The following is a 17,780-nucleotide window of genomic DNA, read 5'->3' as shown; positions in this document are numbered from 1 at the left end:
TGCAAGTTTCATCAATTTCCAGCAGAGGTGATTGGTAGATTTCCTTAATTTCTTCATCACCAGCTTTTGTGATGGGTGCATAAATTTGACTAACAGTTATATTATTGGATTTCATTGTGCTTCATGATTGATTTTGGAATGCCCTTTTTGACAATGAATGTGACGTACATAAATGCTGTTATAATAGGTCTGTCTTCTTTATTTCTTTTTCAGAGCTCTCTTTGTATACAGGAACCCCAAGGCTTTCTGTTGATCTTGTACCCTTCGATATTGCCAAATCTTTCCATTCATTCTACCAATGATCTTGTCAAGTCTTGGGAATTTTGTATGTTTAGAGTCAGATCTGCAAATAGAGTTTTGCTTGTTGTTTGCCAAATTAAATTCCTTTGATTTATTTTTGTAGGCTAATAGCTCTGGGTAAGATTTCCAGTACAAAATTAAATAGGAGTAGTGATAAAGGGCATCCTTGTCTATTTCTCATTTACAAGAAGAATGCTTCAAATTCCTCTCCATTGAGTGATTTCGTGTATACATTATGTTAAGGAATTTCATGCTAATCACAAAGTCCGAAGTTTGAAATCATTAGCTTCTCTGATGGAGAAAAATAAGGCTTTCTATTCCCATAAAGTGTTACAATCTTGAAAACCCACAGGGGCATTTCTACTCTGTCCTACAGGGTCACCATGACTTGGAACTAACTCGAAAGAGTGATTTTTTTTTTTAAGTCAGAAATTGGTGTGGATTTGGTCAAATGCCCCTTTGCACCAATTGATATGATCATATATCTTTTTTCTCTTATTTATATATGGTGGATTACATTGACTGTTTTTCTAATGCTAATCTTCATTGCATACCTGGCATGGATCCCACTGGATCATAATTTTTAAAAAATTTGTTGGATTCTATTAGCTAGGATTTTGTTGAAAAAGTTGCATTTATGTTCTTAAGGGATATTGGTCTGTAATTTTATATTCTGGTAGCAAAGTTATGCTTCCTTCATGAAAGAAATGTGGGAGTTCGCCATCCTTTTCTATGTTTGGAATAGTTTGTGTAGACGTGATGTTAACTTTTCTCTATAGAATGTTTTGTTGAATTCCTTGGTGAAATCATCTCATCCTGAACTTTTTTGCTTGGAATTTAAAAAAAGACCTGATGGATTTTTTGTTTTGGTATGAGTCTATTCAAAAATATCTACTTTTGACCCTGTTAGCTTAGGCAGTGTGTTAGTCTGGGTACATTAGAGAAACAAATCCACAGAAACTGATATGTATAAGAGAGTTTTAGATAAAGGGTAAGTGCACATCAAGAAAACTTCCCAACCCAGTGATGCCCAAGCCCATAAGTCCAACATTAACCCATATGTCCGGCACCAATCCACAAAGTCCTCCTCCATCTCACAAAACACACGCAATGATGCTGACTGCAGGAGGAAAGCCGAGTCAGTGAAGTGTAAGCATCTCAGTGCTTACATGGCTGCTCTAGCACTAAGGGCTGCATCCGGGTAGGTCCATGCGGCTTCTCCTGGGGGATGTCTGGCAGGAAGTCAGCCTTGCCAGCTGGGAGGGAACTGGCTAAGGGAGCGGCACTCTGGTCAGACCATCAGAAAGCAAGAGACCTCAGAACTAGAAAGGCGAGGCTCACTGAGCCATTTATCCCTCCGCCCTTCAATTAACTCCACATGTGTTTATCGGCCAGGTTGGCACAATAAACATTAACTCAGGCAGGTTTTAAGAAATATATCAATTTCTTATAGATTTCAAATTTATTGGGAATGCAGTATTTCATAATATTGTGTGATTATCTTTTTTCTTTCATTTGGCTCTGTTGTGATGTCACCCATTACATTAGTTATGTTATTTTAATTTTCTTTACCTTTTTTAGATTTGCCACTAATTTGTCAACTTTAAGTCTTTCAAAAATCAATTTTTGTCTAGTCAATTCTATGGGGTTTTTTTCTGTTTGGAATTTATTTCCGTCAGCTTTAATATTTATTATTTCTTTTTTTCCGGTGGCTGTGAGTTTACTTGCCTGTTCTTGTTCTGTTATTTGTTGGAGATGTTGTTCTAAGATGTTTATTATGGCTCTTATATTTTGATTTTTGCATTTATTGCTATAAATTTTGCTTTAGCTCAGTCCCATATGTTTTGTTATGTTGTATTTTCATTCTTACTTGTTTCAAGATGCCCCTTGTCCCTTATTTTATTTTTTATATCTTCAATTACCCAGTGTTTTATAAGCAGGGTGCTATTCAATATCATCTATTTGATTTCCATCCTTTATATTCCTATTGCCTATTTCTAATTTTATAGTATTGTGATCTGAGAAGATGTTTTGCATTTTTTCAATGTTTTAATAAGTATTAAGGCTTACGTTGTGACCTAACCAATGGTCTACTCTGGGGAATGTTCCATGTGATCTTTGGAAGAATATACACGGTTTTGTTGTGGGACATACAGTTCTTTATATGCCTCAGAGGTCAAGTTGATTAATTGTGTTGTTCTGTGTCTATGTTGAGTTTCTTTGAAGTTGTTCTGACCTTCCTGGAGAGTGGTGTGATAAAGTCCTATTATTGTAGTGCTGTCTATGTTTCTTTTTACATTTATAGAGGTTTGAATACTGTATTGTGATGGTCTCTCTTTGGGTACATAAATATTTATTATGCCTGTCGTCTTGTTCAATTGTTCCTTTAACTATTATGTAATGCTCTTCTTTGTGGCTCATGGTGGATTTGGCTTTGGAATCTATTTTATTGGAGCTTAAGATACCACTCCTACTTTTTAAAAATTTCCATTAACTTGATATATTTTTCTATCCTTTGGTTTTTTAGTCTGCTTTTGTCTTTGTATCTAACGTGTGTTTCTTGTAAGCAGCATATCAATGAGTCTGTTTTTGTATAATTCTTCTACTCTCTGTCTCTTTAGTGTTATTATTGATTGGTATGCATTTATTGCTGCAATTTTGTTCTGTTCTGGTGTGTGTGTGTGTGTGGTGTTGTTTTCTTTGTTCTTTGTTACTTGGTCTTCAAGATTTTTTTCACTTTTATCTTGATAAACTCTAGCCATTTTCTTTGAGATTACATTGATATTTATTAATATATTTCCAACTTTAACACAATCTAGTCTCTCTTGAAATCTACTTCCTCTCCATTTAAATGTTTTGTTTTAACTGCTTACCTCTTTTTGCTTCTTAATTTTCTTCATGTCAGATTGATATCTCAGGTTCCCTATTTTCTTCTCACTAATTTACTTTACTTTCTTTATTAATATGATTTGATTAACTATGGAATGGTGCTGTCTTGTGTGTTGATCTCAGATTGATGTCTACTGTCGTTGATTAAATCTGAAGAATTTTTCTTAGTTTTTTAAAATTTTGTTTGTAAAACTGGTCTTGCTTTTATATATGCCTTTAATTTCCCTCTATTTAGAAATTACTTCATGTCTCCTCATATTTTGTGGGAAATTTTGCTGGACATAAAATTCTTGGTTGGCAATTTATCTATTGCCTTCTTTCCTACATGATTTCTCCTGATATTTTTTATCTTAGCTTATTGTTTATTGTTTCTCTTTTGTAGGTAAACTTTTTCTGATCTGCTCTCAGCATTCTTTCCTTATTTTTAATTTTGGAAAGCTTATTTATGATATGCTGTGGTGATTGTCCTTTTGGGTCTACCCTGAGAAGGGCTATATAAGATTCTTAATTCCTTAGCCAGTTCCCTGCTTCAGCTGGCAAGGCTCATTTCCTGCAAAACACTCCCAAGGAAAAGCTGCATGGACCTACCCTGATGCAGCCCTGGGTACTGGAGCAACCATGTGGAGACCCCTGCCAGTGCTGAGATGCTTACACATTCACTGACTCAGCTTTCCTCCTGCAGTCGACATCATTGCATGTGCTTTGTAAGATGGAGGAGGACTTTGTGGATTGGTGTCAGGCATATGCGTTAATATTGGGCTTGTGGGCTTGGGCAGCACTGGGTTGGGATGTTTTCTTCATGTGCACTTACCCTCTATATAAAACTCTCCCTTATACAAAAAAAAGATTCTTAATTATTATGTCTTCTTTGGCATGATGGAGGGAAGTTTTCTTCTAACAGTCACTGGACAATGTTCTCTGTGGTTGGTTTGTTTCTTCCTGTTCTGAAAATTTTATCATGTGTATGTCATTCCTCTGTATAGTGTATCACATAATTCTAAGGCTCTTCTCAGATTTCTTCTTGATATTTTTACAGATGATTCTTCTCATAGTTTGGTATTCGGAGAATTTTCATCAAGTTCACTAATTTAGCTTTTCATTGTTTAATTCTAATTTATTCCTTCTCAATATATTATTTATTTCTATTATCTTAGTATGTGTCATCTAGATTTCTATTTGGTGTTTTTGTATGCTTTTCAATGTTTCATTTATTTAGTCAGATTCTCTTATACAGTTTTCCTGAATTCTTCTATAGTTGTTTCCCTTTCCCCCATCACTATTGTGATCTTTTTTCCCATCTGTTGAACATACCTAAAAATTATTCTTCAGATTTCCATTTCCAGTTGTTTCAATGCCTTAGAATCTTCAGAGAAGTCTTTGGCTCTGTACATTGATCACTTCTCTGTGCCATCCTGCCTTTTTTCCGCATACGAACTGCAATTATCTGTCTCTGAAACACTGTGGTGCTTTTACATTTATGTTTGGTTGTTGATCAGTTGGTACTGGAGTGGGTGGAGGACCTTGTAGCCTAGATTCAACTGTTGGCAATGCAAGGGTAGTTGGGTCACATGGGACTAGTTGTCTCCATCAGGTGGAGCAAGACAGGAATGACACAAAACAAACAGAGTGAGAGAGAAAGAGAGGAAAGAATGGCTCCAGGCTGAAGGCATGAACTGAAAACAAAAGGTAGAGACAAAAGAAGAATAGAAAAAGAAAGACAGAAAGAAAAATATTCCCAAGCCAGCCCTGGTAACCTCAGGGTATTGCCAACCTCCATTGGCCTAGCCTGGGTCTTTTCAGCAGACACTGCAGCCTCAGAGCACACAATATGTGGGCCCTGCCTGTCCAGTATTGCTCTGCTGTGGTGGGTTGTTTTTTTTTAAGCCCCAATCCTCAAACGCTGCTGTTTTGTTTTTAAACTGCACTTGATTCTAGTAGCCTATAGATGTTCCCTTCTGCCATAGTTAGCAGAAAGTGGAGGTGAGTGCCCACACCCAAGTGCTACTTCCTAGGGTGTCACCTTTGCCGTGGATTTTCTGTTTGGAAAACAAAGAAAAAAGAAAGTCCAAGCCTAGTCTGGATGGCCCAGCCCCCACTATAGGAGTCTCAAGGTGTGCTGTGATGCTGCCCTTCCCCTGCCTGGGCTCTTAGCCCCAGGAATGCCTTGGTTGCATTTACTTTGTAAATAGGAAGCAAACAGGAATTTGGTTCACTAGCTTTCCTCTTCTTCCCCGAGATTCAGATCCAGGTTTTTCCTCCATCTTGATTTTCTCCCGTTTTTGTTGTAGAGGGTTTCTGTGGTACAGCTGGCTAGGGCACCATTTTTTTTCTGGTGGCCAGAACTAACTGTCATGGCAACAACAAAACGCTCAGCAAGAATGGCTTATCACACACATTTTACAATCAAAGAAACAAAAGCTAATCCTTTACAAAGATCCTGAACTAGCAGCAAAGCTCACTGTCTTTCCTTTTTCCAATATTAAATTGTCTTTTCATTCCTTTTCCATGAATATTTTAAAGCCCCCTCATATTTAGCTTAAAAACAACTTCACACAAACTAGGACATTTCGGCCTCAGAATGAAAAAGCAAACAGGATTCATACTCGCTTGCTAAAAATCTTCTTTGGTGAGTGGCCAGAAGGTTCTTTCCAGGAAGTCCATGGGTTGAAATCAGGGTGAGATTATTAAACTTCAGGTGTGGACTAAGAAGAATGAAAAAGGGGAAAAACACAAAGTAAAAAGAGATTAAGCACTAGTCAGTGGAAGTTTATTGTAATTCACTTAATTTCATTTCATGTTCTATAAAACTGTTGAATTTTTCTTTGAACTAGAAACTTTTTCCCCCCACAAAACGTTAAATATGACCAGCCACTTAAATGAGAGAAAGAAGATTTCACTGCAACTGGTAAATGCTGATATTTCCAGAAGCTACATACTGTATAATGATAGACACAGTTTAATTTTTAAATTTTTCTTAAAGTAAAATAAAACTCCCCAAATTTGGAGGGAAATAAATTTAGTATAATCTAATGGAAAATTTACAGGAACAGAAAGCCTCACCTTTCTCCCATGAAGCAGATGATGGACATGAACCGCTGACCTTAGGGTTAGCAGCCCAACACAATTCACTAACAATACTGAAAGAACTGCCAAAAGAACAAACAAATCTGTGTTGGATGAAGTACAGCCATAATATTTCTTATAAGTAAGATGGCAAGACTTTGTCTCACATGCTTTGGACATGTAATCAGGAGAGACTAGTCCTGGCACAGTGTCCACCACTGTCATACTAGGCAGGGTAGAGGGGTAGCAGAAAAAGAAGATTGTCATTACATGGATTGACACAGTGGCCGCAACAAGGGCTCAAGCATAAGAACAATTGTGACAATGGTGCAGAACAGAGCAATGTTTCAGTCTGCTGTATATAGACTCACTATGAGTTGGAACAGATTCAACAACAACAATGAAAACTTTGAATTTCAATCTACTGTTGATCCTTGAACAACACTGGCCCGCTTACATGCTGTGAGCACATACTCTCAAGACTTGGGAGGAGGTAAGAGCTGCACACAAACAGGCTGTGCAGGTCAAGAAACTACTTGCCATCCTCCCCACCACAACAGAAATTTGCTGATGACTTATAATCTGCCACTTTGCATGTTATAATCTCCCTTAGTCCCCACAAGCATTATTATTATCCTGATTTTATTATGTGGAAACTGAGGTAATGTGACTTGCCTAAGACCACATGTATAGAAACATCTTTTCATCTAAGCATTGCCTATACTATCCTGTAAGCTTCAAGTTGTTGAGAGAAACCCAGACTGTCTAATTCCCACCAATCAACATTAGCTTTACTACTTTCAGACACATAATTATTCAAATCAGCCTATCAAAGCATCACCTAAGAGAGATTTCTAGAGGATTGCCTGTAAGAGCTACACTGCCTAGCATTTGTGTCAGACATTCAAAGAGCCAAGGCACTTTTACAGGCATAATCATAGAGCTTAATTTTCAAGAAAATTTATATTGGGGCAGGGCCAGGTTTTTATGATCTTTGTTTCATGCATAAAAAAAAATCAAGACTGAGAATGGCAATTTGTTCAACGTCATAAGCAGCAGGCCCAAGCATGAAAGCCATGTGTTTCAATTCCAAGTGGAACTCTCCAACTCACCCCCTTGCCCCTTTTAACCATGGTTGTAAGTGACTCTGTATTGCATACCAAAGACTATGAATGGAGCTTTCCACAGAAATCGTAGAAGCTTAAAACTCACTCTATGTTTTCCCTTTAATATTTCAAATATCTCAACCTCAAATAGCCCTCCGGTTTAGAGTCAACAAAGTATCTGAGTCTTTTCATAGAGTCCAGGTTGACAGGAGTGATTTTTTTCTGAAATGCTCTGTTTGGGCCTCCCCTTAAACCAACCAAATGGAAAGAAAGAAAGAAAGAAAGAAAGAAAGCCTTTCCTACATTAAAGGAAAAGACTTGCCTTCCTTTCCCATGAGTAGGTTGGAAATTTTGCAAATATCAAAATGCTATAAATTTGCTAACAAGATGTTAAGTACCACTAAAAGCAGAAGACTGGATGATGGCACAGATTGACCATGCAATAAATTCAACAGTACCTGATATTTTAAAAGAGCAAATATTATGAAAAGTTTTCTTCTAAGTTCTAAAGATGTGTGTCATTTAAGGATAGCCCTATCAAGAAGATTAGGGGAGGGTGGAGGGAGAAAGGGGAAATCAATCACAAGGACCAACCTATAACCCCCTCTCAGGGGGACGAACAATGGAAAAGGGGGTACAGGGTGATGGAGGACAATGTAAGATATGATAATAATAATCTATAACTTATCAAGGGTTTGTGAAGGAGGGTGGGCAGAGGAGGAAGGGGGAAGAAATGGGGAGCTGATATCAGGGGTTCAAGTGAAAAGAGAATGCTTTGAAAATGATGATGGCAGCCTATGTGCAAATATGCTTGACATACTGGATGAATGTATGGATTGTGATAAGAGATATAAGAGCCCCCAATAAAAGTTTTTTTTAAATAAAGAAAATTGTTCACAGAAAATACAAATTAATCTCAAAAAAAAGGATAGACCTAATTGATACCAAAAAAATTTAAATATTCAAATAATATAAAGGTCACAATTAACCCTGGATACTTATAGCTGCCAGGAGAATGATGAGATTTTCTACTCATAAATATTTACAGTCTCAAAAACCAACATGGGGCATTTCTATTCTGTCCTATAGGGTCACTGTGCCAACTTGCTAGCAGTGAGGGTTGTTTTGTTGTTGTTTTTAACTTATGGCTGCAGGTCTGCAGATAGTGATGAGGCTTTTGATTTGTTATAATTTAATAATAATAATAGGAACCCTGGTGACATTGAGCTTAAGTACTCTCCTGGTAACTCAAAGGCCAGCAGTTCAAACTCACCAGCTGCTTCACCGGAGAAAGATGTAGCAATTTGCTTCCCTAATTGTTGAGTTGGTTCCAGTTCATAGCCACCCTGTAGGATAGAGTAGAACTAACAGTAAGGTTTCAGCGGCGGTGCATTTGTATGAATTCAGACTGCCACATTTTTCTCCTGCAGAGCAGTGGGTGGATTCAAATCACTGACCTCTCAGGAGCCAAGTGCTCAATCACTGTGCCACAGCTTAGGAAATCCTAAAGGACAGGTTGACTCTGTTCTTAGGGTTGCTATGAATTGAAATAGGCCTCCCAGTAATAATGTGTTTGTGTTTCTGTTTTTATAATAATAATAATATAGGCTTATAGCTACACATAGAGTTGGGTTTTTTTCTTGGCTCTGGACCCTATGTGATTGAAGTGTGTGTTCTGTTGTACTAATGCCACATAGTCATATAAGGGTACTTTTGACACTTCTGTGAATAGAAGGTCTTAATAAAACCCAGCATACCTTTTTACTACAAAAACAACCTTTGTAGTACTGCATTTGAAGTACATATTAACACGGATCAAATAGCTTATAAATTAGTAATATACCACATTGCATTATCCAGAATTGGGCTATTGTGCAAAGGAAACGTCTTTAAAAGTAATTTTTTAAATCAGTATGTAGTCTGTAATGGTAAGGTAGAGAGGTTGGAATGGCAGGGGCAACATTTTCCACATTTATATAGTTAAAGGGGCCAGCTTTTCAGTCCTTTTTTGTTCCTGTGGCATTCCTGATTGTGGCTGTTCTAGTACTTTTACTGTTCTAGTCATTTACTTTAATCATCAAGTTCTCCATTTTCACCCTTATTATCCCCCTACAATCCCCTTTCCTCATTTTCAAGTGAACCCCCTACGCCCCCCTCCCCCTGACCCCAACCAGAGTTGTTAAATGCAGCTGAATCTGTTCTGACTCACAGCAAGCCTAGAGAAAGTAGAAATGAGTCACCAGGCCAACCAGGAGCCTTGGTGGTGGAGTGGGTTCTGTGCTGGGCTGTGGACTGCAAGGTCGGCTGTTGGTAATCCTCAGCGAAACCAAAGGAGAAAGATGAGGTGGTCTGCACCCATAAAGATGTACCGCCTTGGACCCCAGCGGACAGTTCTACATCCTTTAGCGTCACTATGAGTAGGGCAATGACTTTGGTTTGGGGGTTTATGAAGCCAGCATACCTTGTTGCCTTTCGCCACCTCCAGATCTAGCCACAGAGTGCCATTTATTTCTTACTGTCACCCTCACCCCCTTGATTTGGAAGAGAGGTATCTCTCCGTTCTCCCTGCCTTCTCGTCAAAGTCCTTTCTTTTTTCTAATTTTGCCTACATCTATACTTCAGAAAACTAAATGTAAACCAGTCTATTGCTGGTATGGTGGGCCTGTGGAGTCAACAGGGACCATGTGCAACATCGATTCTTCTTTATGACTCCACTGGAGGCGGAGGAAAGAGACAAGGATAGAAAGGGCTGCCTTCTGTGAGGAGATGTCCAATTTTCTATAGATGGGCTTTAGGCCTCCACTCTGATCCCCCTTGTTCACATCAATGATTGTTTGTTTGGAAGGGATGAGCCAGCCAGGGTGCGGTATAGAATCAATGAAACACACAACATTCCTATAGTTTTTTAATCCCCCTGCACACACACACACACACACACACACACACACACACACACACTATCATGACCCCAGTTCTACCTTACAAATTGGCTAGACCAAAGCATGTACACTGGTACAGATAAGAGTTCCTGACACACAGAATCCAGGACAGATAAACCCCTCAAGAACAATAATGGGTGTAGGATACCATGAGGGGAAGGGGAAAGTGGGGTGAAAAGGAGGAGAAAGGGGGAACCGATCACAATGATAAATGTATAACCTCCCCACCCCCACCTCCACTGAGGGTGACCAGAGACAGCAGATGGCATAAGATATTAAATAATAATAATTTATAATTTATCAAAGGGTCAGGAGGGTGGAGGAGGGAGAGAAAAATGAAGAACTGGTACCAAGGGCTCAAGTGGAAAGAAAATGTTTTGAGAAGAAAATGATCATGGCAACATATGCACAAATGTGCTTGACAAAATGGACGGATATATGGATTGTGATAAGAGCTGTACAAGCCCTCAATATATATATATTTTTAAAGGAAAATGGTGATGGCAACATATGGACAAATGTGCTAGATACAATTGCTGTATGGATTGTTATAAGAGCTGTAAGAGCCCCCCCGTAAAATGATTTGTTAAAAAAATTTTTTAAAAGAAAGGGCTACCTATTAAGGACTGTTTCCATAAGTCTCATACGAGATTCTGCTTACCTTGCCACACACAGCATCAAGACAGACTAGAAAATGCTGTGCCATGAGGCACACTGCTCAGCATTCGGTCATCAAGGAAAAAGTGCCAAATGGATGCTGAAGGTGGCCATTCATGGTGACTCAGGAAAGCCAAGTGAGGGGGGGGGAAGAGTACTTAGGGTACAGGCAGAACACGAAGGGTAGAAAGGCACCATTTACAAAGATGTGTGCTAAGCAGTAGATAACAGTAAGGGGTTATCTAGGGACAAGATGCTATCACCAGTCCTCTAAAGGCACAGGATGAGAGGAAACAGCGAGATCTGGAGTCAGGGAGCCCAGAGGAGCCATAGTTATACAGCATGCTATCTGAAGCAACACTAACTTAACGTTCTCTTTGTTTGTTTTAATCATTTTATTGGGGGTTCTTTCATCTCTTATAACAATCCATACATCCATTGTGTCAAGCACATTTGTACATATATTGCCATCATCCTTTTCAAAACATTTTCTTTCCACATGAGCCCTTAGTATCATCTCCTCAATTTTTCATCCCTCCCCTCCCTTCTCTTCCTCATGAACCCTTGAAAAATTTTAAATTATTATTATTTTCATATCTTACATCGACCACTGTCTCCCTTCACTCATGTTTCTGTTGTTAGTCTCCCCAGGCGTGGTGCTGGTGGTGGTGGTTCTATATCGATCATTGTGATCGGTTCCCCCTTCTCCCTCTCCTTCCCCCTACTCTCGTGGCATCACTACTTCCATTACTGTTCCTGAGGGGTTTATCTGTCCTGGATTCTGTGTGTCGAGAGCTCGTATCCAGGCCAGTGTACATGCTCCAGTCCAGCCAGATTTGTTCCTTCCCATTCACCCATTCACCTGTTACAAAGCTCGCTGGATGTCACATTTACCATGACCTTATCTTACATATTTACATCTTACAGCTCAGAGAGCTGTAAGTTTAGTTCCAAGGGCAGATTAGTCCTAGCAAGCATGCCCTATGTTGTTCTGTTGTTGTTCTCCAGGCAATTCCAACTCACAGTGACCCCATGTGTGCACAGAACAGTTGCATAGGGTGTTCAAGACTGAGACCTTTAGGAAGCCAGGTGCCAGGCCTTTCTTCTGAGGTGCCACTGGATGGGTTCAAATAACCAAACTTTTGACTAGTAGTCGATTGCTTAACCATTCATACCACCTTCCATTTGATTACCTGTGAATATTACAAGTGTTTCTGGGTATAGAACACTGGGTCACAAGGTACATCTTGTGCTTGAGCATTCATTAGAACGAAACCGATCACAAGGATCTACATATAACCCCCTCCCTGGGGGACAGACAACAGAAAAGTGGGTGAAGGGAGACATCGGATAGTGTAAGACATGAAAAATAATAATTTATAAATTATTTATACATTTATAAATTATCAAGGGTCCGTGAGGGAGGGAGAGTGGGAGAGGGAGGGGGCAAATGAGGAGCTGATACCAAGGGCTCAAGTAGAAAGAAAATGTTTTGGGAATGATGATGGCAACATGTGTACAAATGTGTTTGACACAATGGATGGATGTATGGATTGTGATTAAGAGTTGTACGAGCCCCCAATAAAATGATAAAAAAAAAAAGAACAAGTGTCAGGATCAGCAAAATCTCAGGAAAAAACCACAACTCTATGTTTAAAGGGTGCGATTGGATAGATATAAACAAAATGCAGCATCACTGTGAGCTTCCTGCTCCCAAATCAAAGGTCACTGCTTTGTGGAGAGGAGAGAGAAAGTTCAAGTTAAATGCGCAAGCCAATGAAATATTAAGTACACCTGCATTTTCATAGCAAATGATTCCAGTGGGGATTTCACGTTGCTGTGGTTACAAAGGGAGGAACAGCTCAGAGATACTTGTAAAGCAGGCACGGATTAGAGTATCCAGGGAAATAAGTAAAAGGTATTGGATTTCATTCCACACTTTCGGAGGATAGCTACAAAATTAGGTCTAACTATCCTATCCTTCAAATAAGGAGGGTCACATAGCCAATTTATGTGTTCATGACAAAAGAAACATAAAACTTTTCATGTTGTTTATCACTTTGGATATCAGAAACTTGTCAACTGGCCATATGATCACGCATCGTGTTCAATGTTTTTACTGCTGTCTTTGGGGGATGGGTAGCCAAAGGCAACCAATGCACGTGACTTAATTAACTGCATTCCTTAATGTCTTTACTCGAACAAATGGATCCTATAGAAAGAAAATAATTATCCCACATGGTTCTAAATGTTTTCATTTAATTTTCTCAGACTTCTGCTTTCTGGATTGTTCAAAGCAGTGACTAACATATTTGCCAATGACATTCTATCTTGGATAGATACTTAACCTCACTGCATATTTTACCAGTTAAAGAATAATTCATATTTAAATCAGTCTCAGTGATACCACATAATGCCACAAAATAATGAAATGCTATTGATGGAGGTTGAAAGTTGCAAGCTGTGTGAACTCTCACTATTAAAATAAAAATAAGACAAAAACACAACATTTATTTTAAGTATAGAACAGATTAAGAGAATCTACCAGTTCTTCCCTGAAAAATAATTTAACTCTGCTAAATTTTCTGTTTCTATCACAAGATATAATTAAAAATTTTATTATTAATATTTTTAAATTAGGAGTCAATCACGTCAACCAGTATAGCAAAATTGCTACCACAGCCTTTTGCTTCTAAACATTCTTTTTCTTCCTGGACTTCTTGACATCATCTCCCTTTTATTTGCCCCCCAAACCCTTCATTTAATGTTATTCTATTAGTGAAAATAGCATGGCAGCTTCTCCCATGACCACAAAGCTGTTGGCAAAGGCAAACTGCAAGCTTTAAGGGAAGCCAGAGAGAGGGATCCAAGGAGAATGGGGTCAGAGGTTCAGAGTACATCTAGAAAGGTGTGCAGTTTGCTTCCACATGTTGACAGCTGCCATTGGGCCAGCTCCCGAGAGAAGAGCTGACTATTCCCATGATTGACTGTAGACCAGACTATTGTAATCACATGATTTTCAAAAGGAAAGCACCCATCCTCTCTTCCTAGTCCATCTTTGTCTGGAAATGGCACTAAAACCTGTTTAACATGCACGCTTTCAATGACATAGATAGGTGATGGCTGCATACACAGTGTATGATCTAAGAATCAGGCGGTGTACCCTGCATGGAAGGAGAGAATTCTTTCACTAACTCACCAATGCGCTCACGTGCACGTGGATATGAAGAGGGTCAAGCTCTCTCCCTGCGCCTACGTCTCTATTCTTTTCAGGGAGAGTCTGACTACTCAGGATCTCAGATGAAAAACTTACCTGTCTCTGAACATAAGCAAAAGATAAACTCTTAAAAAACAAAAACGAGTGCAATGACTGAAATGTGAATTGAAAGAATGAAACTAAAATTTGAGAGTTCTGGCAAAACCAACTAAAATGAAATTGAGTTTTGCTTTCTAATTTAGGGGAAGTAATGAAGGTACTTTCCTCCACAAACAGTACATGTGAAATGGAAATATTATACATTTATACTTTGGGGATAGGCTTATTTTACTGATCAGAAGATGAACCAGAAAGCCCTTGCACATAGAGATGCCAAAATAAAAGACAAAAAAAAAAAATCAATCCATTTCAAAAGATTGTACTAAGGAAAGATTATGGGGATTCAAAAGCAGTGAGAGAATTTGGTTGAGGGAGGATGAGGAAGGGTTTCTCGTTTAGGGCAAACGGCTAGCTGTTTGAAAGGATTTATTAACACCAGGTTTCTTCTTGGGCCTTATGCTTAATAGTCATAGTCCAAACACAGAGCTTTGTGAAACACTTCCCACCAGGTCCAAATGAAGGGCCCACTAGGTTGGCCCTACCACAAGGCCAACCATTCGAAACCACCCATTTCTCAGTGGGAGACAGATGAGGCTTTCTACTCCTAGAAAGAGTTGTTTTCTTGGAAACCCACAGAGACAGTTCTATTCCGACTTAAGGGGTCCATGGGAGTCAGGATTGACTTAATGGCAGGGAACTTTTTTGGAGGTCCAAAATATTATGTAAGGAACATGTAAATCAGCAGGTGAATGTGGGGTAATGACTTCAGCTTATATTGTTAGGGATTACAGATGTTTCTGGTAAGTCCCAAAGTTAATGATGTAACTTAGAAGTTGTATGGTTTGTTGAGAATTAGAAAATGTGGTTTGAAACAAAAGCCCATAAAAACAGGTTAGTCACAATGAATATTTAAAGGAAAATAGGTTTTCTTATAGATAAGCTCCCCACTTTAAGGAAATGTCTATACAAACAGTCTTTAAACACAGCTGCATTTTTAAAAATCACCTGGGAAGCCTGTTAAAAATACATATTCCTGGGACCGACCACCTACTGAGTTGAAACTCCTGGAAAGGAGGTCAAGAAACTATTTGCACACACACACACACACACACACACACCCTGCAAATGCTAGTGGTTCTGATGTAGAGAATTGTTGAGTCTGAAACTTTCACAATCCATTGTTTATAGAAGGATTTACTCAACATTAGTTCTGGTGTCTAGGAAGGTGATTTATAACATTTTTTTCTCCACCAAAATTTTGTCAATGAAAAGGAAAATCCAAAGCAATGTTTAAATCTTTCCATTACTAGTAATATAGTGGTCATAACCCTTCGAGAGAAGTTATCTTCGGAATGCAGCAGGCTCAGCACAGTCTGTGAAGCCACTGATGCAGGGACAGAGTTTGCCGGGTCTCTCCTTGCCAAGCAGGTGCCTGTATCTAATCTCCCCACTGGAAGGACTTCCATGCCCCCATGTTCTTCCACACCAGGTTCTTTATGCACTTTGCCTCCTTATTTCTCCTCAATATCAAAAGCTATATTGTACCTCCTGATTCACTCAGTGTCCTGTTGACACTTGTTTACTTGGGGATAAACAAATCTTATGGTGTGTGCTCCAGCCTTAACCCTCTTTCTGCATAGAAGAAAGTGACTGAGAGACTGAGAGTTGCGGATACAGGGGCTGGGGGGCATAGGGAAGATGGCTTTTGCTTTCTCAGGAGATAGGCTGCATATGAGAAGTATGAATGGCAAGGCCAAGATGGCATTGGCCTGCTGGCCTGGGGACCAAGAGGGGATTTGTTAAAACATAGATTGTTGGAGCCCACCTTCAGAAATCCTGATGCATTTGGTTTGGGTTGAGGGCCTGAGAATTTTTACTTCTAGCAAGTTCTCATGTGATGCTAATGCTAGTAGTCCTCAGATGGCCCTTTGAGAATCACTACTGTAGGGCTATAAGAGATTCTTTGGGTGCCCAAGAGTAGAGGTAGAATTTCATGTAAGCTTCTATGCATAAAGTGTTATGATCCCATTGAATACTTGAGAGACCTGAGTAAAGAGTGAAATCCTTATCATTTTAAAAAGAAAATGAATTCTTGGTGGTTCTAAAAAGTGCAGCAGAACTCCAGGTCTTGGTATAGGGATTGCATCCAGAGCCTTGTAAGACTAGATGATAAATGTAGTAGAATAAAGATCCCCAAGCATGTCAAAATTAAGGTTTGCCAAGGTGTTAGTCTGGGTAGACTAGAGAAACAAATGCATAGACACTCATATATGTATAAGAAAGAGCTTCATAATATACAGGAGCAATTGAATATTGAGAAAACATCCCAGCCCAGTCCAGATCAAGTCCATAAGTCCGATATTAGCCCATATGTCCAATACCAATCTATAAATTCCTCTTCAGACTTACAAAACACATGCAATGACGCCAAGTGCAGGAAGATCACAGGCCAGTGGATGCAAAGTCTTGTGGATCCAGTGGCAGTAGAGGCATCTCAGTGCTGGCAGGGTCTCCACATGGTTCCTTTAGCTCTGAAGCTCTGGCTGCTATCAGCCTGTCTCCATGTGGCTTGTCAACCAGAATGTCTCGTAGGAATGCTGCATGTATCCCACCTCCAGTGAGCTGTTATCGCCTTCATGTCTCCAAAGGAGGTCATCAAACTGCAACCTAATTGACAGGCCAAACTTCACACCATTCACTCTTAATCCTCTCAAATTGACAAAAGATTATATAGATTATATAACTACCACAGCCAAGAATCCAAATTCCAGGAAAAGGCCTAAGAAACAATTACTTAGTGTTTGTAAGACAACAAACCTTGATGTGGCCAAATGAACATTGAGACCTGCTACCCATAAAATGGCTAGATTATCCCTAAATTTGAGTAGACAGTGAAAAGTGGTGAACAGTCCCCCAGCTCCAGGTTTCTTGAGAGTTATACAATTTTGCAAAACAGAAAAATCACATAATGTTCTACTGCTTGATGACTCTTCCTGATGGTTAGAACAGAGATGGCAGTCATTTTAACCAAACTCCTAGGGAAAGTCCCAAGAAGCTAACAGTAGATAATGGCAGTAAAGGACTCTGGTTTGCTCCTGATCCATAGGGAAGAGAAGAGCTTTTGAAATGGGAAGAATCTCCCCAATCATTTCCCTCATTTGAAAGTCAAGTCTAGGGATCTAGATATGCAGCTTTAGTTAGTGGGAGGTATCAGTCTTAAGTATTGAGTACTAGGTAGTTTGCTAGAAATTATCCAACCTAACCCATACACCCTGAAATAGTTACTTTATTGTGTCAACCTGGCCAATAAACACATGTGGGGTTAATTGAAGGGCAGAGGGATAAATGGCTCAGTGAGCCTCACCTTTCTAGTTCTCGGGTCTCTTGATTTGTGATGGTCGCACCAGGGTGCAGCTGCCTTAGCCAGTTCCCTCCCAGCTGGCAAGGCTGACTTCCTGCCAGACATCCCCAAGGAGAAGCCACGTGGACCTACCCCAGTGCAGCCCTGGG

General features: G+C 39.4%; 1 protein-coding gene across 1 annotated transcript in view; it reads right to left on the bottom strand.

The window, feature by feature from the left end:
• Positions 1-17,780, bottom strand: part of CFAP61 (cilia and flagella associated protein 61) — a 399,631-nt gene that overhangs the window by 145,043 nt on the left and 236,808 nt on the right. The window contains exon 19 of the mRNA XM_045295176.1: positions 5,793-5,891. Coding sequence (XP_045151111.1) covers positions 5,793-5,891 — 99 coding nt within the window. The remainder of the gene's footprint in view (positions 1-5,792; positions 5,892-17,780) is intronic.

This window comes from Echinops telfairi, unplaced genomic scaffold, assembly GCF_000313985.2.
Source record: "Echinops telfairi isolate 266 unplaced genomic scaffold, ASM31398v2 ScPeMD7_5592;HRSCAF=6446, whole genome shotgun sequence".
Taxonomy (NCBI): Eukaryota; Metazoa; Chordata; class Mammalia; order Afrosoricida; family Tenrecidae; genus Echinops; species Echinops telfairi.
Note: the sequence above shows the minus strand (reverse complement) of the source record. Positions and strands in the feature narration are given on the sequence as shown.